General features: G+C 47.9%; 7 protein-coding genes across 7 annotated transcripts; 2 read left to right on the top strand and 5 right to left on the bottom strand.

Moving 5' to 3' along the window:
• Positions 1-214: 214 nt before the first annotated feature.
• On the bottom strand, positions 215-665 carry N7462_001265 (cupin domain-containing protein; the record flags this gene model as incomplete). The annotated part of the gene is made up of 2 exons (XM_057072991.1): positions 215-581; positions 640-665. The coding sequence occupies 2 exons, from the start codon at positions 663-665 to the stop codon at positions 215-217; spliced, it is 393 nt and encodes a 130-aa protein (XP_056936632.1).
• Positions 666-3093: 2428 nt separating this feature from the next.
• N7462_001264 (extracellular dihydrogeodin oxidase/laccase) lies at positions 3094-5224 on the bottom strand (the record flags this gene model as incomplete). Its single annotated transcript, XM_057072990.1, has 5 exons — positions 3094-3267; positions 3334-4236; positions 4304-4599; positions 4661-4866; positions 5187-5224. The coding sequence occupies 5 exons, from the start codon at positions 5222-5224 to the stop codon at positions 3094-3096; spliced, it is 1617 nt and encodes a 538-aa protein (XP_056936631.1).
• A 1289-nt stretch (positions 5225-6513) lies between these two features.
• Positions 6514-7120, top strand: N7462_001263 (uncharacterized protein; the record flags this gene model as incomplete). The annotated part of the gene is made up of 2 exons (XM_057072989.1): positions 6514-6670; positions 6732-7120. The coding sequence occupies 2 exons, from the start codon at positions 6514-6516 to the stop codon at positions 7118-7120; spliced, it is 546 nt and encodes a 181-aa protein (XP_056936630.1).
• A 1449-nt stretch (positions 7121-8569) lies between these two features.
• Positions 8570-9262, bottom strand: N7462_001262 (GNAT family N-acetyltransferase; the record flags this gene model as incomplete). Its single annotated transcript, XM_057072988.1, has 1 exon — positions 8570-9262. One exon carries the CDS (start codon positions 9260-9262, stop codon positions 8570-8572), a length of 693 nt encoding a protein of 230 aa, XP_056936629.1.
• A 2668-nt stretch (positions 9263-11930) lies between these two features.
• On the bottom strand, positions 11931-12879 carry N7462_001261 (palmitoyltransferase YKT6; the record flags this gene model as incomplete). Its single annotated transcript, XM_057072987.1, has 6 exons — positions 11931-11966; positions 12049-12141; positions 12207-12576; positions 12643-12666; positions 12725-12783; positions 12859-12879. 6 exons carry the CDS (start codon positions 12877-12879, stop codon positions 11931-11933), a joined length of 603 nt encoding a protein of 200 aa, XP_056936628.1.
• A 387-nt stretch (positions 12880-13266) lies between these two features.
• On the top strand, positions 13267-19308 carry N7462_001260 (RNA helicase SLH1; the record flags this gene model as incomplete). The annotated part of the gene is made up of 1 exon (XM_057072986.1): positions 13267-19308. The coding sequence occupies one exon, from the start codon at positions 13267-13269 to the stop codon at positions 19306-19308; it is 6042 nt and encodes a 2013-aa protein (XP_056936627.1).
• Positions 19309-19564: 256 nt separating this feature from the next.
• Positions 19565-20940, bottom strand: N7462_001259 (uncharacterized protein; the record flags this gene model as incomplete). The annotated part of the gene is made up of 4 exons (XM_057072985.1): positions 19565-20066; positions 20149-20525; positions 20581-20685; positions 20737-20940. The coding sequence occupies 4 exons, from the start codon at positions 20938-20940 to the stop codon at positions 19565-19567; spliced, it is 1188 nt and encodes a 395-aa protein (XP_056936626.1).
• Between the last annotated feature and the right edge of the window lie 955 nt (positions 20941-21895).

The raw sequence follows: 21895 nt of genomic DNA, 5'->3' as shown, positions 1-21895 counted from the left end.
TTGGAAAGGAATTCTCAATTCCGCGGAGCGTTGTGTATTCGCCACCAGTGTATTATGAACTTGATGGTGTGACAGAACTAGTTTTATGAGTTGAGGCCAAGTTAAGCCTTCTTTCGTCTATTTTGACACAGGACAAGATATACAAAAGAGCTTTCCCGCAAGAACTAAATCAACAGTTTTCTACTCCGAGTTCAATTGAATGAAAAGGTAAGCTTCAGCGATATTCCTCATCGATTTGGATTATAGCATCCATTCCATCCCGCTCCAGTACATCGGTATCCAAAACCAATACCGCAAATAGTGTGGCTGGGTCCGTTTTGCTGGCATTATCGCTAATCCGGTGGTGACATCCGGGCGCCTCAAACCACGTCTCGCCAGTTTTGATCACTTTCATTGGATCATCGTTCATCTTGTTGAGCAAGTTACCGCTGATAACATAGGCTGAAACCGACGCGCCTCCATGCCGATGGGGAGGAGTCGAGCCGTGAGGCGGGAACTCAACCCGCAGACCGACAATACTTTTTCCAGGGCAATTGACAAGTTTGTATTGGTATGCAATGTTGATTTCCGGCATGGGGCGGCTAAATTAAAGTTAGCGTCAAAGAGGTGATAAGTCTGAGAGTTTGTCTCTTCAGTTACCTGGGGTCATAGATAGGCTCTTCCATTTTGATGTTAATACCTAAAGTAGCCTTTGGGTTTAAAATGGTGTATTGATGTTTGTGTTCCAATCTGATGAATATTCTGCCATTTCGAGAATATTTATATCTGTTGCTACCCTTCACAATGAAATTGTTGGGGCCGGGATCTGGTTGAACGTTGAGTTGGGGTCGCCGGAAAATTGTGTCTCCGGATAGGCTATGACATTCTTTCAACTCAAATCATTTGCTAGACGACGGAGTGATTGTGTTGCGGTGAATAACATGGTGGCGATATTTTTGCCGAATACGGGTTGATAGGCTATCAATAGGCTATCAGCTTGATATCCGACAATTCCGAGCCACTCCCCAAAATTGAGATATTCTATGTCTACAACATTATTTGAGGAGAATCCGAGCAAACAATCTTCTAAGTCATGCGTAAGAGCTAGTATGGCCACCGCTCCTCCATTTTCTCATTTTAGGTTGGTGCTCAGATCATATGTACTACAGTGGGGAAATGGCCAACACTAGGGAGATCTCTGATTGGAGGGTATCTTTCTAGTACACAGTCTTTGCAGGATATAGCTTTGCATCTCCGATAGGGAGAGAATCAACTTTCACACTCCTTCGCTTCATCTGCTTCTGCTTTCCCTTTGGGGAGGCTTCCTCTATCGTGGTGTGTGGTGGTTTGTTGGTCCGTTCGTCGACCTGTCTCATCCTGCCTGCATTCTCAGGCTTGCCAAAGAGCGCCCTGGTTCAGTACATAGTTTACAAGCAGTCTGCGCCGCGTTATACGTAGCGTGTCCAGAAAGCAAGCCAGTGCCAGACACCAAGTGGTATCTGGAGGATTATCATTGGAGCTCAACTAATCTATTCAAGAAATTATGTCGAGAATGAGAAGCCACTCAATACGGTGAATCCCCACACATTCCACTCTGTGTCTCCGGCTCGCAGGAATACCCGTTTCCCCACCAGTTCTATATCGTATCCCGTGTAGAATCACAACTCAGCGCCGTAACGCGCTAGTCAGCGAGGCAGGAGATGTTCAGCGCTCTTTGTCAGACAGTTCATATAACACATTTTCACTATGAGCATCGTGTTTCATTGGATCCTACGTTTCTTAGCTTATACCTTATCCTACTATATTGACAGATCTCACCAGCGCTATTCAACTTCATGAAGCGCCACTGCAAGATCAAAGTACGCACTGTATCATCTGAGATAGGGAAGGGGGTAATCTTTCCCCTATGGATGGAGACATGATCTAATCCAAAATTTCGATAAAGCGAGAAAATATAAAACTCAGAATAAATCGCCAGCGGTATAAGTCTGTTGAAGACCGATGACAACAATGACTGGATACATACAAATGGAGGAAATGAATGCAAGCATGTTGAGTAACACTAGCTAATATGACCCCGAGATATTCAGAGCAACTAACTGAGCCAATAAGCGGTACCGCGATTAAAGTTCTATTATCGCAGAAGTTTCCGATCAATGAGAGGACATTGGTAGCGAATCTGCCTTAAATATTTTACAAATGGAGAAACTTTTTAAGGACCGGATAGATCCCAAGCAGCATCTTCATTAAGCGAGCCCCTAATTTCAGCCGTCAGTCTGCAGTTGCCCCCGTGAAGTTTACCTCAGAGACATACCGGCACCAAGATTAAGCGAATCTACCGTAATAGAATGCGTATTAAACATGGCATCCATGGTCTCCTTCACTATAGCCATATAGGGGATGGCTTCATTTGCCTGGAATCTAACCTGTCCTGCTGTTTGAATATACGCGTTCAGACTCATTAGAAAGTTTTATGTACTAATGGGCCTTGAAGCACGCACCTGTCCAAATAATCAATGTTATTTAGTAGATAGTACAACATATTTACGACCATGGAACACGCACATGTTCGGAGAACCAATGGTCCCCAGGAAACACTAACAATGTTCGCCGCCCGCATCGTTTGCGACCTCACATTCACTGTACCAACGAATACCAAGGTTAGACAAATTGTTCTTTCTTAACGTCTGGCATTTGTGCCGAAAGGGCAACTATCCGTGCTTACGTTGTACCCACCCCTTTTGGCTGTGAGTGCTCTTTCACCGATACACAGAATCCTTCAAAATTTTCAAATTATAGAAAATTTTCAAATTATTGCAAATTTTCGACAACACGATGCCGAAACTCCCTAAAATAGAGGAAGAATCATATTTCCGAAAACTGGAAAGCTACGCTAGAAGAAACCCCTAATTGGGCACGCATCGCACGGCAAAATGGAATTCTATGCGAGCTTTTCATGATCGTATGCACCAAGAATACCAAAATTGTCTTTATGCTAGATGAAATTGAAGATCTAGGTGCAATTACAAGCAGGCGAGTGTGAGGTTCATTGAGGCAATTATAGTCTCAAGAGTCTCATAGTAGACGGGATCGGTATTAATCTCTATACACGTTTTAGACGCCCGAGTCGTACTGAGTCACGTCATCTGACGAGACATATCGCTGCCAGTTAGCACATGTGGAGTTAAGAGTCTCATAATTGAACTTGATCTCTGGCGCACGTTCAAGAATTTGAACTGCAAATCCCTCCGAAGTATGCCAAGCGATATGACAATGCATGAGCCAAACCTGCAATCGAGAGAATCTTGTCAGCCACGAGAAAATACAAACTTCGGATATTGAATTCGAACTTACACCAGGATTGTTTGTCTTCATGGCAATTACCACGTACCCACTAGCAGGTAGCATAACCACATCTCTTCGGGGGGCATTGACCAAAGTCAAGCCGTCCGTCATAGAAGAATCAAAGTTACCAGAACCTGAAGCAAGAACCCAGAAGTCATGGCCGTGCAAGTGCATTGGGTGATCCTGAGCAAACGGAGAGTGAATAACCATGTAGACCCACTTATCTGCGCCAGGAAGATGAATCACTCGCTGCTTGGCAAGCCAGGTTCGGTTGCCCTCCGCAACTTGCAACAGAGTTGGATACTCCCACTGGGTTCGGAAAGAAGTCTTGTTCATCAACCAGAGCATCGCATTATCAGTCACCTGAACCTCTACATCCTCCTCTTTGTTGTATGCATAAGTGCTAGAAGCATTCAAAGCTAGAAATGGCACGAGATTCGATGGGTCTTCATCGGCACATGAGTCGGTATAGCTGTACTCAGAAGTTGTCGGGTCTGCGGTTGAGGAGTTATCGTAACGAATGATTCCCTTGACGAGGTCCGTCGCATCTGTCTCAGAGCAGGCTGACTGGGGGATGGCTCGCAGCCAGAAATTTCCACTAGTGAGCTGTTTTCCAGTGACGATAACGTCATATCGTTGGCCCATGCCTATACTCAGTTGGTCGGTGGTGAATGGCACAATAGGCACAAAATCATTCGAAATCACCTCCATGGTGTGATTGTCAATCATAAACCGAAAGTGTTGGTCGGCGCCGGCATTGACGAGCCGCATTCGATACTTCTTGCCTGCTTCAAATGTGGTTGTGAAACGAGATCCCTTGTCCCCCCAGGTGTTGGTTCCATTGATCAATCCATTGGGAGCGGTAGGAGGCCCACCCGTCGAAGCTTGTAGGACAAGTTGGTCTGCAGTAGCCTGATTTCATCAGTCTCTATTTTCGGGTAGGATTGTTAAAAAATAATTGCGTTGCAAAATAACTCACGTGATACCAGTCATTCAAGAAAACATGTCCAAGGTCAATATCATAGTTGGCAGTTGCTGGACCATTGATGAGGATCCCACCAAAAACCCCATCCCATGCCTGAACATAGAAGTGTGAGTGATACCATCCTGTCCCATACTCAACAGCACGCCAGCGATAGGTGTAAGAGTCCCCGGGCGCAATAGGGCACTGAGTGATGCTAGGAACACCGTCCATTGCATCAGTCCAGTTTTGCCGAATGCCGTGAAAGTGAAGACCAGTACCATTGTTCTGAAGAGAATTCTTCACATGAACAACTGTTTTTCAGTCAATCAGCAATAGATCTCACCATCAATATAATGATCATATCTGACTTACCGACAGTGTCACCCCAGTCAGCAATGATAGTTGGACCAGGGAATGATCCATTGATGAGCTGTACAGGCATTTCAACTCCATCAGGTGCAGCTGTTGTGTTCTCGATATTAAACCAGTACTCACGAACGACGCCAGTGTCTGGCACCTTTTCATAATAGTTGGTCGAGATATCAAACCCTTCACTCCAGCATGCTCGGTCGGATGCACTGTTCGAGCATGTTGTATCTCTCGAGAGCTTAAAACCAACAGAAGCGCCGATAGCAGATGGAAGAGCAACGAGTGATGAAAAAAAAAAAAAAAAAAAACGCATGATGACCTTGATTGCCGCTTAAGGTGCAGGCAATTCAGGAAAAGAAGGACTTACCGAATGTAAAAACGAATGTATGGAATGAAAGACTGAAGACAATACCGTCGAGAGCAATTTACCCTGTAGTTTTATCAAGCGGGCTAGCAAAGGGGGGTTGATGAGACGGGTTGAGACGGAATCTAACCCAGTACCACGGCCCAGAATATTCGTTTTCCGTACCCATAAGGATTTTGATGGTTCAGGCATTGTATCCACATAGTGTGATCGACAAACGCAAGACCTGTTTCTGGTCAATCTTGGCTAGCCAGTCAAGTCGTCCATCGACCTCCCTATCGGGCTGTTGTTGACGTACTATTGAATCACGATGACTTCTGGCTCTTCTACAAGCCAAAATATACGGGGCAAGCAGTAGAACTAACCTAACTCCCTACATCCATACCCTTGTGTAAGCTATACAAATACCAAGCAAACTTACATTGCGCCTGCTCAGAAAATTGAATATATCATACTAATTGAACTGAAAAACCGCTCCTAGTATTAATCCTAAAAATACATCATACTATTCTCCACCATGGTCGTGGTAAATTATGTCGACCGTCAGCATTTCCCTTGGCGGGCTGAAGCAAGATCAAACAAGTAGGAACCAAAACTTCGGTAAATTTACGGAGAATCTAGCAGAATCAATACAGTCTACTCCATATGCTTCGCAATGCATCTGGGTCGAAGAGAGGAATTTACAGACACATAATGTGAGTGGAGAGGGAGACGTAGCACGCGACCTATGTATAGCTTCTTCTAGCGCAACTGGGAGCCTCCGCAAGATGGTTGGGATCGGCCCGCCAGCCGCCCAGAATCCACGACGCAAGCTTTATTTAATCCTATCCATCAAGACGAGCCAATAGGAGAAAGTATAAATTGATGTAATCATACTGTGCACCCTAGCTGACGAACGACTTTCTTGATAGCGTACGTAGGACGCAGGCAGCAGGGCTGCAAAGCCTCAACAACCAACTGTCGAGAGGTGGAGCGGGATCAACCACCGCCCACTCTCCGTGCGAGGTTAAATCTTGATCCGCTCCACCACCCGACGGTGCCTTGGTCGTTCGGGTCTTGATCGGCGGGGCCTACGTACACCGTTCAACATACGGCCCTGAGCTTAATCCCAGCGCACAGGCGGGACCCTAGAGCGAGGGACGGAGTACTCGGATAGTGTCGTGTGAGGGTGGATTTAGGTAGTGATAGTACGATTGCTTGAATACTAGTGCCAGGTTTTGGTGGAATTCCGTTCTATCCACACCTTTCGTTATTCCTGGTGGGGAGTCATACTTTGGGGGGAAGGTTCTTTTGTTCGAACTTCGGTGCAAAAACTCTTTTCACTGGAAACTTTCAAGGCAAAAAAACCCCCCTTCCCATAAGTTCTTCTAATCTGGGCAGAATCTATATCTCCCCCCTGTTTTCCGAAGGTGAACTCTTGTTCGAGTCACCTTTTCTCCATTGTGTTATTTTGTTTGTCAAGACCAGTTGTTGCAGATTTCTACGAATGAAAATGCAGCTCCGCGCTTTTCTGTTTCTTCTTTTCTGCCATATCAGAATAGGACTTGCACTCCATGAACATGTCAAACGCGGCGCCGAGACCAATGCAACACTCTATGCATACGGTACCAACTCATCCGCTTGGCCAATCGCATATGGCCTTAACGATGGTAAGTTCAATCAAGTGGACGGCAGATTACTAGCATTTTGTCTGACAATCATGATTGGTAGGCCTCCTATATGTCGCCGAGAACCCCGAGAACAGCGATGCCAACCTGACGCCATTAACCTGGGATCTCGCTTCGATCACCGGCGAGTGCTGGATTGCCAACGCTACATTTGTCAACGGCACCCGTGCCGGTTGCATGTACATCATGCCGGAGGATGAATATGCGGTTGGTGTTTTGCCTATGACCCGAGTTGCGTATCTCAATGGCACTGTGTCGGGCTTTGCTTTGTTCGCTTCACAGCTTGTGTACAACAACAACACTCTCCTTGAAGCTCAATTCTGGGCCAAGTCTACGGAGTATAGTGGTGTCTACGGTCTGACATGGACGATTGATGATAGTGCACCAAGCGGCGATTTTCCCGTTGTCGTGAAAGCTTCTGAGGACTCGTGAAACGCAGTCCTAGCTTAGGTATAACTTCTCAGCTGGTAAAATCCACTTTCAGGCACTGTCAGAGTGTTCCACCTTTTCTTTCCTCCTCTTATCAAAGTACAGATCCATTGCTATTGGTTTCAATCTTTCATCACATTCCAATAGATATATATATTTCTCAATTTTGTTGTATAATCTGTCAGAGTGCTGTGCCGAATTTTGCTCCATGCCACTTGGGTCTTATCAACGTAGGGAATATGAGCGCGATATACCTGACGAAAGTGTGGCGACTGATCTCAGGGCCAATCGTGAGCCCTAGCTCGTGCTATGGGAAAAGGGTGTGTCAATATAGTAGGATACGGTATAGGCTAGGAAAGCTGGGATCCAATGGAATGAGATGCTCAAAATAGCGATATATTGGGTGACTGAGTGAACTGAACTATCTAAGTGTGTAGGCGGGGGAATGTTGAATATCCTCTGCCTCGCGGTCTAGCGCGTTACGGCGCTGTACTCCGAGTCTACCCGGAATACCATACAAAACATGTAGGGAATCGAGCATCCCTGTAACAATCTGACTCACACGGGGGAAAGTGGGTCTTAGCGGTATTATGCAGTCTTCTCGACAGGGTGCCTTGAATTCCTTACTCTTGTGGTTCTGAGTGAATGGTTCGTGATGGGAATAAGGACGGCCCGCCCTATCTCCATTGGATGCAAGGGCCCGAAGTCAACAATTAGCAACCGTCGTATGGAAGATGTCGTCGGCCTCTATTTCGAAACCGGATATTTATCAAAAATCAGGATCGGTTAAACTATCAGTGGACGCATTTTGATCAGTGCAAGATCTTGCTCTCGCTCTTGATCTGAAGTACAGTGGCGGCTGTTATTGCCTTCCATATCATGATATAGAGATACCGACTCACACCTTAGTCACATGTGATGCTACGCCTTATATGAATTTAACGTAAATATTCGACCTCATTCGTACATTATAACGATACCTACTATTGTACCTTTGAGTAGAAATACAAGTCTCATGACTAGAAGGTTCCATGCAACGCGAGGAAACTAGGCGACTATTGGTAAATGTGTCGATTCCCTTTATCTAATACCAGGTTTTCTCGCCCAAGAGAGTCTGGCGTGTCCTTGTTCTCCATCTTGGTTTCTAGTTGCTCAATTGTTGTTCTCCAGGCTCGAGACTTTGCCTTAACAGCGCCCTACGCGGCTTGTCAGATGTGGTACACCAACTGACCCATTCTTTCTGCGTCTACAGATGCCATACGCCTCATATATGACTCAACAATGAAATTGAAAGTGGAAGATGCAGCTCGAGAAATGCTCTCCCTATATGTACCGCTAAATCACAGCAAGCTATCCGAGGAAAGTTCATGGTAGAGTGTGCAGAAATTGGTCGCAGAAGGCGGCGACTTTATGGTGAGACAAGTACTGCTTGCTCAATTAGGAGCGCTTCACTTATGCACTTAAGTCCATTAGATTTTCATCATATTGGATAGGAGAGCCTTCTGCCATAATTGCCTCCTTGTTCATCTTACTTGTTGCATAAATAACCCCAGGTAAGCCGTACCGCCTGGCCCAACCCTTATCTTGTAGACCAATTTTGTCCATGAAACTTCGAGGTGCCCCAATACAGCCAACGAAATGAATAAATGCCCAAATTTCCGTGACTCCGTACTTTTGTTTGGCAAACTGTAACAATGCACGAGTTGCTTCTAAGCCTCTCTCCTGGCCTTGGTATTCGGGTAAAATGGAGACGAATAATTCCATGGAGTGAGTTGGAATCCAACGATTCCAATCGGTTAAGCTGATACAGCCGATCATCACCGCGTCTTCTTCCGTTCTACATTGTTGATTATTGTAGCCAGCATTCTTGAGGCCCGTAGAAGCAGATAGACTGGTTGTTGTCGTCTTCAGAGAGATCAGGTATATTCCCTCACAATATTCTCCGCGCTGGTTGACTTGATAGGCATGGTGGAGCTTCTCCTTAGCATTCTCCAGCGGTCTAGTATTGTCCTTGTAAGGACGGCCATTAGGGACCCCCAGAGTATTTTCCAGCTTCGCAAGAAACTGGCAATGCTCCAAGTTGTTCCACAATAGGTGAGAAAGACAAAGGTTGCCACTTTTGATATTGAATGCGGGGTCATACATGGCGATACTATAAGAATGTCGCGGGAAATTTCGAAAGATCACACTTTGAAATGACTGAAGAATGAATGGGGAGGCATATGAGTAATCCGAAAACACACCAACAATAAAATGGGTACTGTAGCCCTGAAACGTCAGCTTTGTCTAAGTTAATGGAAGCATCAGGGGATATTCAGCCTCGCCATAACTTGGATACCTTTGTTATGAACAGTTTAGTCCGATCGATCGGGATGGAGCAGAGATTGTGCTCCTAAAACGCAGGGCCGCAGGTTGAAAGGGCAAGACCTGGGGTCACATGGTATTGGGCGATGCACGAGCCTACGCTTGATGGGTGATGTGGAGCAGGCCTTTTGGCTAGCCAATCTTTTCGCTTCTTTCCTAGACCATTTAAAAACAGCAGAGTGCGTTGGAAGTTCATTCATGATTTCACTGTTATATTGACCAAACTCTGTTAACCCTCTTATACGCTGATCAGATTTTATCTATACTGCGAGGCAATATGCACACTGCCGAAAAGAAAGCAGCTACTAAGGGGTGCTGCTGAGGGGAGCAAGGCAGCTCGCAAATCAGGTCACTGCGGGGCCTACCTGTTCAGCTTTGCTGCTAAGCAAATGACATTAACCCTCGCTGGCGCTGGTGCGTTTGCTCCACATAATATAGAAATCATCTTACGCTGCCACGAATGGACGTTTCTAGCCCTTTGTTAGTGATTTGGGTGACTGCTGTTAGCCAGATTGGAAAGAGTATAAACGACACTATAGAGGAGGTAGCTATTTTTGGACTATGCCAGGTGTCATTTTGGATATGAAACAGTACATGTCTACACAGGTCCTGTACTGTCAAGCTTGTGACCTTGCAAACCTAGAACAAAATCAAAATACGGAGGTAGCCATGATTGATTTGGCTTATCATGTGATTAGTGTCTGAAACAAATTTTCACTCTTCCCTCGCATGGGAGGCAGTAACGGTCGGCACTGTAGTATTGTTTCGCGCGAGAAGGAGATGATCAAGAGTGTGGTGCGGAGCCCTGGAGCAAAATTTTTTACGGTATAGGGCCTAGCGTATACGAACGCAAGTTCCCACCAGTACAACGCAGCCAAAAAGATATGCCAACGTCCCCGGGAAGGCTCGAACTTCCAACCTCCTGATTAACAGTCAGACGCGCTAGCCGATTGCGCCACGGAGACACTTGTTGAACACCGGGCCTAAATTTTCAAAATATGAACTACTTTGTTTTATGATCATATGGACGACCAAGAGTTTGCTACCGATAGTTTTGGTCGATTGCTCAACGTCTGGCAGAAGTCGGGAAAAGCTCAACTCTCGCCCCTCCTAAAGGCCATATGGAGGTCAAACCGTGGAAGAATTTTTATGTGTGGTAGTTTGTGGGTTCGCGCTGCGCAAATGAAAGAAAATGACAATACCTCCGATATCTGATTCCATACTTCCATGCTGTGGTCCGCGCTCTCTGGTATATCTGTCATACTTCCCCCTATGCCTGCCTGCGTGTTGAACTATCTCGCGCCGGGTTCCTCTCTCATCAGACGGAGTATCCCCTTCGGCTCTTTTCATGAGCTTCAATTTCGCCAAATTGACAGCAGGAAATTCGGTTCATCAGACAGCAGTTGAGGAAGATTCCGCAGATAGAGAAGCAGTCCGGCTTCATCAACTTTATCATCACGGTAGGAAGAATTGTACTAACCCAGTAGCAAAGTATCTGGAAGGCTTGGCTGGAGTTGCTTCACCGATCGAGTAACTCACAACGACTGCTGCCTGGTTGGGTGAACGTGATGTTTATCGCACCGAATAGCCCTGACTTCCCCTCTACAGACATCATGGAACAGAGTGATTACCTCACTGGCCTAACATGCTTCAATGCCCAAGCGACCTTTATGCAGTGACTGCCTCGATTGTCCCGCCGACAGCCATCCGTGTTCGCAATTCGCTCGTACAGCGGAAATCTCGCTCAATCAAACCCCGAGCCTCTCAAAATCCAAGGGGCTTTGGCGAAGACACCCCAGAGGACCCTGTGATAATGTCTCGCGAAGAATGCTGTATCTGAACATGTGAACAGAGAGCTGACGGTCTCTGAAGAGAGGATGGCGAAAGTTTGGAAACAGAGCATCTGACTCGGTCAACACCGTATTCTGCCGCTAGCCTTAGGTTCTCCAGTCGTCCAGTCATGACAATGGCACAGCTTCTGTGTCGGAACCGTCTCAAGCTGGGATCCTCCATCAAAGACGCCAACCACCCTCTTTATCTGATTCGGACCGGATTAGACCCTCGATCACGCCGGATATGGGTTTTGAATAGGCAGGATGTGGATGCGTAGAAGGCACAAAATGTTCATTATGAAGCGCAGTCTCATGATAGGACCTTTCTATAGAGAAATGGAGAATGATCGCATGATCGTCGTGGCAAACAGTACAGTAAACCTTGAATAATGCAAACGGGAGTCATCCGCCACAACGAGAGAGGGAGCAGGATACAAGGGAAGGGAATCAAAGATCTGATACGGCCGAGGCCGCATGGAATCCAAGAGATAATAAACAGCACAAGAACAATCATACGTAGCATCAACGTGTCGATTACATGAATAAAGTGAAACCCAGCAGGAGAGAATGCCATGGCCGTCAAGGTTAGCCCCAGATATCCAACCACGTATAGCCGCTCACATCACAATACAGCAGGAGTTCTGCTTCTTGGCCTGAAAAAAAAAAAACGCGGGTAAGCAGCAGAACACATACACACAGGGGGGGAAGAGAGAGCGTCATTGTGAGTATTCGTACCTGGGTATAGAACATTTTGCTCTGGGCCGAGAGCCCATCACTCTTGGCCACCAGGGAGTCAATCTTCTCACCACGCTCCAACACACTTTCAATCTAGGGGAGGTCAGAAAATTACGAGGATCTTGGAGGTGGCGCGACGGCAGACTCAAATGACATACCGTCTTGTGAAGAACAATTTTAGTCTCATCCAACTCTTGTTGGATCTTCATGATACTATCGGCCTGGCTGGGGTCCTGATACTTGACAATATACTCCTGGAGCTGGGGCAGTGGGCAGGCGTTTTCAGCCAGAGTCGGATCGGAGAAGGCTGTGCGAGGGTGCTTGGCGAGGAACTCGTCGACAATTTTAGACAGGAGCTGGTGCGCCACCAGCGCCGGATACTCTCCATCGGTTACAATGACACCAGCAACACCCTCGGTGCGGCCGTAGGCATGGAACGTGTATGACTTCTCCTCAATATCCTGGCGTTGGCCGGGGCTTGTGCGCTCGGCGACTGTCTTGCAGAAGAGCATCATGAACTCCTCATAGCTGTGAATGTCGCAGATGATCAACAACCGGGAACGAATAACAAATTAAGGGACTAGATAAACATACTTGCCACGAGTAAATCGCGAAAAGCTAGCGGGCGTTAATTTCTATTTCTAACTCGGCATTGATGGTCGGATTCAACACTTACCTCGTAAGGTCCTTCTCACCACATAGCTGGAGAGCAGGCTGAGTATCGTTCCGCAGAACCTACCCCGACGATCATATTAGTTTGCACTGGTGTATAAACCCCCACAGTAGCCTCCATCGCGCAGGGAGACATACGCCCATATAGAGAATCTTCATGGTGGCGGGGAAGATCCAGTTGTTCGCACAAGAGACAAGGAGTGAGAGGACAAATGGCCGAGGGGGGTCGAGGATTCGAGGCGTGAGTAACTCGAGCTTCGGGGTGTTAAGCAGGAAAATTCCTCGTAAACCACGTCGATGTAGGAGGAAAGTAAACCGGAAAGTTCGCTGGCCAGGGTGTAACTCCTGATAACAACGATGATGGCAGAGGGTCTCCGCAATTCAGGCCTCAGGCAGCCAATTCACACCGCCCGTTCGACCGGTGGAGCCCTGCAGCGGAGCCCTATTGCCTTCTTGGGACCCCGTTGACATCCCCGCAACTTCTTCGCGTTTTGCTGTCTGTTCGACAGCCCAGACACAACACGATCTCCTGAGCCCTCGAACGACATGGATATCGCTGCATCAACCGAGTCGCAATGGCTTTCACAACTGGCCGCAATGCGCCAGGCTATCGCCGACCTGAATCTTCCAAAGGATATTCCCACTGGCCCGAATAGCTATGGAAGTGACGTGGAATTGGATATTGACGACGATTATTCCTCACCTGGGACAGTGGACGATGTATGGGATATAATCAGCTCCGATGACGAGATCAGCGATGATTTCGACGAATGGAGCGGTATTTCTCTCCCCCAACAATCCGGTTACGACCAGCTCTGGCTGAAGACGAGATGCCAGGATGTCGCCGCTCGAAGCTCGATGGACGCAACAGACCTAGCTCAACAAATATTTGCAACCTTGGCTACCGATAGTGACGACACTGAGCTGCAGATGTCCTTGGCTGAGATTGTGGGGTTTGAGGACTTAGATCTGGTCATTGAACTCATCGCCCACCGGTCGGAAATTCTCTCGGACAAGGGCCAGAAAGTGGAGGCACAAACGGATGGACTAGCAGCAGGAAGACTTCAAACAAGAGCGGAGAGGGAGCAAACTCTGTGGGAAAGAGATTTCCAACACAAGCATGCGCCTCTGATGCCAGCCCAAAGTCGGACCGAGCCGGTATATCCCCATGTCTACAAACTTCATAACTCGACTGGGAACACTCTCTCCGTGACTGGAAAGAAATATGGACTCCCAGTCGGCAGCAAGACATATGAGGAACCCAAGTATACCGAGCATGAAATTCCGGCTTCTAGTGTTGGTGCGGTTTCCAAGAACCAGAAATTGGTGGAGATTGCTGGACTGGATGGCCTCTGTCGGGGCACTTTCAAGGGCTATAAAGCCCTGAATCGCATGCAAAGCTTGCTCTATGATGTTGCATACAAAACAAGTGAGAACATGCTTATTTGTGCCCCAACCGGCGCCGGTAAAACAGATGCTGCAATGTTGACGATCCTGAACGCGATCGGGAAGAATACTGTTCCAAACCCATTGGATGAGCCTGATGCCACTGATTTTGTTGTCCAAGTGGACGACTTCAAAATTGTTTACGTTGCGCCGATGAAGGCTCTCGCGGCCGAAGTGACCGAAAAGCTTGGGAAACGCCTGGCTTGGCTAGGAATCCAGGTACGCGAATTAACAGGTGACATGCAGTTAACCAAGCGGGAGATAGTGGAAACCCAGATTATTGTCACTACCCCCGAGAAATGGGACGTCGTGACACGCAAGAGCACTGGCGACACGGAGTTGGTCCAGAAGGTACGACTACTCATTATTGATGAGGTACACATGCTTCACGATGAACGTGGAGCCGTCATCGAATCTCTGGTCGCTCGAACTCAGCGTCAGGTCGAAAGCACACAGTCCTTAATTCGCATTGTGGGCCTGTCTGCAACTCTGCCGAATTATGTGGATGTGGCCGACTTTTTGAAAGTGAACAAGATGGCCGGCTTGTTTTTCTTCGACTCGTCATTCCGACCAGTGCCTCTGGAGCAACATTTTATTGGTGTCAAGGGCAAGCCCGGGTCCAAAGAATCCAGGGAAAACATTGATACCGTCGCCTTTGAAAAGGTCCGTGATATGGTGCAAAGAGGTCACCAGGTTATGGTATTTGTCCACTCTCGCAAAGACACCGTCATGACTGCTCGCATGTTGAAACAACTCGCAGCCGAGGAGGGCTGTGAAGACTTGTTTTCTTGCCAGGAGCATGAGAACTACTCTTCTGCCCTTCGCGATATGAAACATGCACGTGCTCGCGAATTACGCGACCTCTTTGCTAGTGGGTTCGGAACACACCATGCTGGAATGAGTCGCAGTGACCGTAACCTGATGGAAAGAATGTTTTCCGAGGGCCTCATCAAGGTACTATGCTGTACCGCCACTCTCGCTTGGGGTGTCAATTTGCCCGCAGCTGCGGTTGTCATCAAGGGAACGCAGCTGTATAACCCACAGGAGGGTAAATTTGTTGATCTCAGCATTCTCGACGTGTTGCAGATCTTCGGTCGTGCCGGTCGACCCCAGTTTCAGGACACCGGTATTGGCTTTATCTGTACAACACATGATAAGCTCGACCACTACCTGAATGCTGTCACGGCTCAGCAGCCCATTGAATCTCGATTCTCTAGTCGGCTCGTGGACAATTTGAACGCGGAAATCTCGCTCGGAACCGTCACCTCGGTGCCAGAAGCCGTGCAATGGCTTGGGTACTCATACTTGTTCGTCCGCATGAAACGGGAGCCTCGAAACTATGGTATTGAGTTCGCTGAACTTCGTGACGATCCGATGCTGGTTCAAAGACGTCGACAGTTGATTATCCAGGCGGCCCAGACACTTCAAAAGAGCCAAATGATTATCTTCAATGAGAAGACAGAGGATCTGAAGGCTAAGGATGTCGGTCGCATCGCAAGTCAATATTACGTTCTCCAGACAAGTATCGAGATTTTTAATACAATGATGCGTCCTAGGGCTGGTGAAGCAGATGTCCTCAAGATGATCAGCATGAGCGGCGAATTTGACAACATTCAGTCGCGAGACAGCGAGTCAAAGGAGTTGCAACGTTTACGAGATGAGGCGATCCAGACTGAAGTTGAAGGGGGAAATGACTCCCCTCATGCCAAGACGAATATTTTGCTTCAGTCGTACATATCTCGTGCCAAGATTGAGGATTTCGCTTTGGTCTCCGACACAGGATATGTGGCCCAAAATGCGGCTCGTATCTGCCGGGCTCTCTTTATGATCGCGTTGAACCGGCGATGGGGCTATCAATGCCAAGTCCTTCTCTCTATGTGCAAATCCATTGAGAAGCAAATCTGGCCCTTCGATCACCCTTTTCACCAGTTTGACCTACCCCAGCCAATTCTGAGAAATCTGGATGAAAAATTGCCCTCTTCTTCAATTGAATCCATGCGGGAGATGGAAACTGCGGAAGTTGGCCAGCTTGTACACAATCACAAGATGGGCAAGGTCCTGGGCAAATTACTGGATAATTTCCCTACTCTGAGCGTCGAGACCGAGATTGCCCCTCTCAACCGTGATGTTCTTCGTATTCGCCTTTCAATATACCCCGAATTCAGCTGGAATGACCGCCACCACGGCACATCCGAGTCATTCTGGGTCTGGGTTGAGAACTCTGAGACCTCCGAGATCTACCACCACGAATACTTTATCCTAAGTCGCAAGAAACTCTATGACGATCATGAACTTAACTTTACGATCCCGCTCTCAGACCCTCTGCCTAGCCAGATCTACGTCCGCTTGATCTCCGATCGCTGGCTTGGGGCGGAAACTGTCACTCCGGTTTCCTTCCAGCATTTGATTCGTCCTGACACTGAAAGTGTCTACACTGACTTGCTGAATCTGCAGCCGCTTCCTATTTCTGCTTTGAACAATCCAATTTTGGAAGAGCTATACGGGCAACGCTTCCAGTTCTTCAACCCCATGCAGACGCAGATCTTCCACCTACTATATCATACACCAGCCAATGTACTTCTTGGATCACCCACCGGTAGTGGAAAGACCGTTGCGGCTGAGCTGGCAATGTGGTGGGCATTCCGTGAGAAGCCCGGTTCGAAGGTTGTCTACATTGCGCCTATGAAAGCGCTCGTCCGCGAGCGTGTTCAGGATTGGCGGAAACGTCTCACAGGTCCTATGGGACTAAAGCTTGTCGAGTTGACAGGCGATAACACTCCTGACACTCGAACTATTCGAGATGCAGACATCATCATCACGACTCCTGAGAAATGGGACGGTATATCTCGTAGTTGGCAAACTAGAGATTACGTGCGAAAGGTCAGTCTTGTGATAATCGATGAGATTCACTTGCTTGGCGGAGACCGAGGTCCTATTTTGGAAATCATCGTCTCTCGGATGAACTATATTGCCTCCCAGTCGAAGGGTTCTGTTCGACTCATGGGCATGTCCACCGCCTGTGCTAATGCTAGCGATCTTGCTAATTGGCTTGGCGTCAAGGAGGGACTGTATAACTTCCGTCACTCTGTTCGCCCTGTGCCTCTTGAAATCTTCATTGATGGCTTTCCCGAGCAACGCGGGTTCTGCCCTCTGATGCAGTCCATGAACAGACCGACTTTTTTGGCCATCAAAAATCACTCGCCAGAGAAGCCAGTCATTGTGTTTGTAGCATCTCGTCGGCAGACCCGTCTAACGGCAAAGGACCTGATCAATTACTGCGGAATGGAAGATAATCCTCGTCGTTTCGTTCGTATGTCCGAAGATGATTTGGAAGCAAATCTCGCTCGTGTCAAGGACGACGCTTTGAGAGAAGCTCTTAATTTTGGCATCGGCCTGCATCACGCTGGTCTTGTTGAATCCGACCGACAGCTCGCAGAAGAGTTGTTTGCCAATAACAAGATCCAAATTCTGGTCGCTACCAGTACGCTTGCTTGGGGTGTCAACCTTCCTGCCCACCTTGTGGTCGTCAAGGGCACCCAGTTCTTCGACGCTAAGATTGAGGGATATCGGGACATGGACCTGACTGACGTCCTACAAATGTTGGGTCGTGCTGGTCGTCCGCAGTTTGATAACTCTGGTATCGCTCGAATTTTCACGCAGGATGCCAAGAAAGCATTCTACAAGCACTTCCTCCATACTGGTTTCCCAGTCGAGTCAACTCTGCATAAGGTTCTGGACAATCATTTGGGCGCAGAAGTATCTGCTGGTACCATTGGTACGAAACAGGATGCGCTTGATTATCTCACATGGACTTTCTTCTTCCGTAGACTTCACAAAAATCCTTCATACTACGGTCTTGAAATTTCCGCTGAGGAACAGCACAATATGGCCGCTCAAGCGATTGCACAGGACTTTATGGTTGAGTTGGTTGACAAGTCGCTAGATGACCTAGCTGAGTCTTCTTGTGTCCTTGTGGATTCTGCTACTGGAGAAGTTGACTCCACTCCGTTCGGAAAGATCATGAGTTACTACTACCTGTCGCACAAGACAATCCGTTACTTGATGTCGCATGCCAAGCGAGAACCTACTTTCCAAGACGTCCTGAGCTGGATGTGTTCAGCGACTGAATTTGATGAATTGCCCGTCCGACACAATGAAGACCTCATCAATGCGGAAATGGCACAGCACCTTCCTCTTTCCATCGACTGCATGGGTGACATTCCCTTATGGGATCCTCACGTCAAAGCCTTTTTGCTCCTCCAGGCTTATATGTCCCGAATCGACCTCCCAATATCGGATTATGTCGGTGACCAAACGTCTGTTCTTGACCAAGGTATTCGAATCATTCAAGCCTCAATCGATGTCATGGCAGAGCTTGGGTATATTCCTGCATGTCAGATGTTGATCACTCTGCTTCAGTGTATCAAATCAGCGCGCTGGCCAGAGGACCATCCTCTATCTATTCTCCCTGGTGTGGATACCGAAAACCCTCCGCGCGGCCTTCCATCTTCCCTTGTGGCCTTATGCTCCCAGACATCCTCTGCAGTAGTCAGCATGGTAAAGAAGCTCAATCTGCCCGGTCACTTTACTCGGGCATATTCACAGCTGCCAAATGTGTCCATCTCAGTCGCTGGAATTTCCGCCAAGGGAATCAACGTGTCCATCGCGCGACGCAACCCAGCCACTAACTCGGATTACCGTATCTATGGCCCGAAGTTCCCCAAGCCGCAAACCGAAGGCTTCTTCTTGATTGTTTGCAGTGTCGGATCAGACGGTAGTGAGGGAGAATTGCTTGGGTTAAAGCGTGTTTCATGGCCTCCGCACTCCAAAAAGACTCACAACAGCCGTTTCCGCGGTTCAGGCACTGCCTCCACTAGCTCTAGCCAGAGCGATGCAACCCGGGGCAATGACAAGAATGGTGGCGCAGTGTTGACTATTCGCTCGACGGTCAAGTTCCCCAGCACCGCCCTTGCGAATTCCTCGTCTCTGGTGACCGATGGCACGGCTCGAGTGAATGTCAAACTCATTAGTGACTCGTATATTGGTATGCAGTGGACACTGTCCAATGTGGAGGTGGGCCTGGGCTCTGATGCCCATACACAGGTTGTTGAACCATCCTCCAGTGTCTCCCTGAAGGATTAATTTTTCTTTCATATTTGAATGAACATACATCAATTCTAAGTTGGACTGGTCGAGGGGATGTGTTCTCGCGGCCTGTTCCATTTTTGCACAACCTCAGAATTGTCGAATAAGGACGATAGCCTCGCGCTACAGTTATCGCGTCCATTTTTGCCTGCTCAGTGACTGGATGGAGCCTGGCCTGGACCGTTCGAACGTGCCACAGAAGCAAAATAAAGGATTAATCAAATTAGATAGCGAAATACTACATCGGGACGAGTCAATCTATGTTCACCACAACCTCGTGCTGCACTCGAATGAACCCAGAACCCAAAAATTCCTCTAGGTTTTCTCGTAGCCTCCTCGACTCGTTTGACTCTATATGTGTTATCATGGTCGTAAGCCTCCTCTCCTCCTCATCTGGGGTATCATCATAATACGTGCGTAGACCTTCTGGTTTACCCTCAGGACTGTAGACTGGGGTGAGAGAAGTGATTCTATGATCGTGATGACTGACATATTCCTCTTTCTTCCGGAGCTGTATTTCATTCGACCGTTGTGCTTGTGCACTTAAACGGCGTAGTTTGCTGCGGAGAAGGAGAATATGTTCCATTTTCATGATAGAGCGCACAATAGGCTGCACGGCCGGGAGACAGGCACAGATGATTCCAAGACAGGGCTCGACATCTGACCAAACGTATACATTGCTCATAGCCCAGGTCAGATCGACAGTGTTAAGGCCCGTGATATAGTGGAGGCGGACAATACTGGCGGCACAAACACTAAACACAGCGAGAGAATATTAGCCAAAGTGATACAGGAACACAATGGAGAGATTCCTCCGCAGGTTGTTGGCAAACCTACAAGATACCCAGTAAAAGAACACTTGACACCATGATCTTTTGCGTCACTCGCATCTTTAATCTCCACACGATCGGGAACGGGACGAGAAGAATCAGCACATCACTGACTACATTGCCAGCCGCATTTCCAAGATAATAGTTGTAAAAATTGTAACGAAAGTTCCCACTTGTCGGAGCAGTATACTCTGTCCAGAAATACGAAATAGGAGCCGGACAGACCAGCAGGGCGATGAGGCTTCCTAGGGCCCATGCCGATGCGATGGCCAGACACGCCCATATGGTCCAGTTCATACCGAAGATACGGCGGTAGAACATCAGGATCGAGGCCTTGATGAGGAAAAGCTCAAATATATAGATAATGAGCCAGGCGAGGAGGATCTACCCATAGATTTGTAAGTTAAGCCGGTCGAGATGAAGGATGCTCGTGGCTTACTTGTTTCATTTTCACAACCTTAGGAATCGTAGTTGTCCAAATATGCTTCCCCATGCCCCATTCTCCCGCAATGAGGGAACATGCTAGCAGGACTGCTTGGAGAATCTATGCAGAAATTAGGTGAATTGAACCAAAGATCGGCTGGTGAACACTTACCAGAGCACTGGCAATCAACCAATCATCCGGTCCAAACTTCGAATTGGGGCTTCGGAGACGGACAATAAACCGAATTATCACGGTAAAAAGACTCAAAGCTGAAAGGCTAATCACGATCGCGTTATCCTGGGTTGTCCGGCTAGCCGACAGATCCAGACCGGCTGGTGCTGGGCCTAGGATATCCGCGACCGTCTCAATGCTCATCCCTGGAAGACTGACGATGTTTTATTGCCAAGTCGAATTGAGACACCTCTAAGGACCAGGGTGACACTGTTGATAATATAGGCATTCATTCTGATAGATGAGTTGTGATAAGAGGGGCCGCCTTGAACAATATGAGCATCACACGAAGCTAGCCCCCCAGGCGCGTAGTTCCGGGGCCGTGAGAATATAGCAAGTTGATGGTCAGATAGGCATCGTCAAGGTCGTTCGTCACGGGGTGATCCTGCGGCCCCCTTTCTCTGCTATTAACAGGTTGAAGAGTCGTGGATTGGGCTTGGTGTCGAGAGCACAATTGGGGGCTAACGCGAACACAAATTAACGGCCCCCTTCTCTGAGGCGCCATCGACTCGCAGTTGCGTGGATTCTCAATGTTGGACCAGGAACAAGCGTCAATTAGTGAATGATTGAGAGCTGCTATCGCTGTGATCAGGATCAACGATAATTCTGAAGGACTCCACGTGGTAAATCCAGGAATGCCTTGGCATCGAGTAAATACTCCTAGGAACAGCGAACAGCGGACTCAAGACCTTCCCGGTTTGCCCTGTCGTTGAACCGAGTTGGCTATGCTTGTCCCCCACTCAGACGCATTGCATGCAGAATAACGCCGAGGTGAGACTTCTGCAGAATTTAGGAGCCATAGATTTTCCTACATGCATCACAGAATAATACTACAAACATGTCTGTGTCTGGCCCGATACGCCGGGTGGCGTTTGGTCACACTTAGCGGCACAACGCGTTCCTGTATACCGTGATGACCCAGACAAGTCTCGTTTATTTGCTGACATCGAATCATTTTATGGTGGCTTGGTATAGCCGCAGATTATCCGGGACACAACAAATCACAATCTAGGGCGGAGCTCGCTGGGATTGTCATTCTAGGTGTTTCCCTGCGACCGGAAAGCGTCGGCAGCCATTTCTGTCTCAGTCGCGACATTAC

Source organism: Penicillium macrosclerotiorum, assembly GCF_028827735.1.
Source record: "Penicillium macrosclerotiorum strain IBT 26536 chromosome Unknown utg000002l_segment0_segment0, whole genome shotgun sequence".
Classification (NCBI taxonomy): Eukaryota; Fungi; Ascomycota; class Eurotiomycetes; order Eurotiales; family Aspergillaceae; genus Penicillium; species Penicillium macrosclerotiorum.
The sequence above is the reverse complement of the archived record's forward strand: the minus strand, read 5'-3'. Positions and strand labels throughout refer to the sequence as shown.